This window comes from Buceros rhinoceros, unplaced genomic scaffold (assembly GCF_000710305.1).
Source record: "Buceros rhinoceros silvestris isolate BGI_N320 unplaced genomic scaffold, ASM71030v1 scaffold30625, whole genome shotgun sequence".
Lineage (NCBI taxonomy): Eukaryota > Metazoa > Chordata > Aves > Bucerotiformes > Bucerotidae > Buceros > Buceros rhinoceros.
In genome coordinates, this window is record NW_010411610.1 from 4278 (window position 1) to 4641 (window position 364).

The window sequence follows — 364 nt, forward strand, 5'->3', positions numbered from 1 at the left end:
TTTCTTCTCCTTTCCAACCGGTGGCTGGCGCCTGTGGGACTCGGGGATGGGAGAGGATGCTGAGGACTCGTGATTGCCGTAAGGACCGTCTGGGTATGCGGTGGCAGCCGGGCAAGCCCGGGGCAGCGTGCCAGGGCAGCGGGGTGGTGGGCTTTGCCAGCACCATGCTGCTGCTGAGCCGCTCTGCTCTCCATCTCCCAGCCTTGTGGTGGTACCTTTTCCTCTCCGCCGATGCCCAGGAGGTGGCCACGTTCACGGTGCAGTACCGAGTGTTCGAAGAAGTGCCGCTAGGGCCGGTGATAGGGACACTGGCTGAGCACTTCGAGGGGGGCGAGAGTGGGCAAGCGGGCGACAAACTTCCGCC

At 64.6% G+C, this 364-nt stretch overlaps 1 protein-coding gene across 1 annotated transcript in view; it reads left to right on the top strand.

Annotated features, from left to right (window-relative positions):
* Positions 1 to 164: 164 nt before the first annotated feature.
* The window catches only part of PCDH12 (protocadherin 12), a gene marked incomplete at its 3' end in the record, with an annotated part of 4930 nt that continues 4730 nt past the window's right edge, over positions 165 to 364 (top strand). Inside the window, exon 1 of the mRNA XM_010136076.1 lies at positions 165 to 363. Coding sequence (XP_010134378.1) covers positions 165 to 363 — 199 coding nt within the window. The remainder of the gene's footprint in view (position 364) is intronic.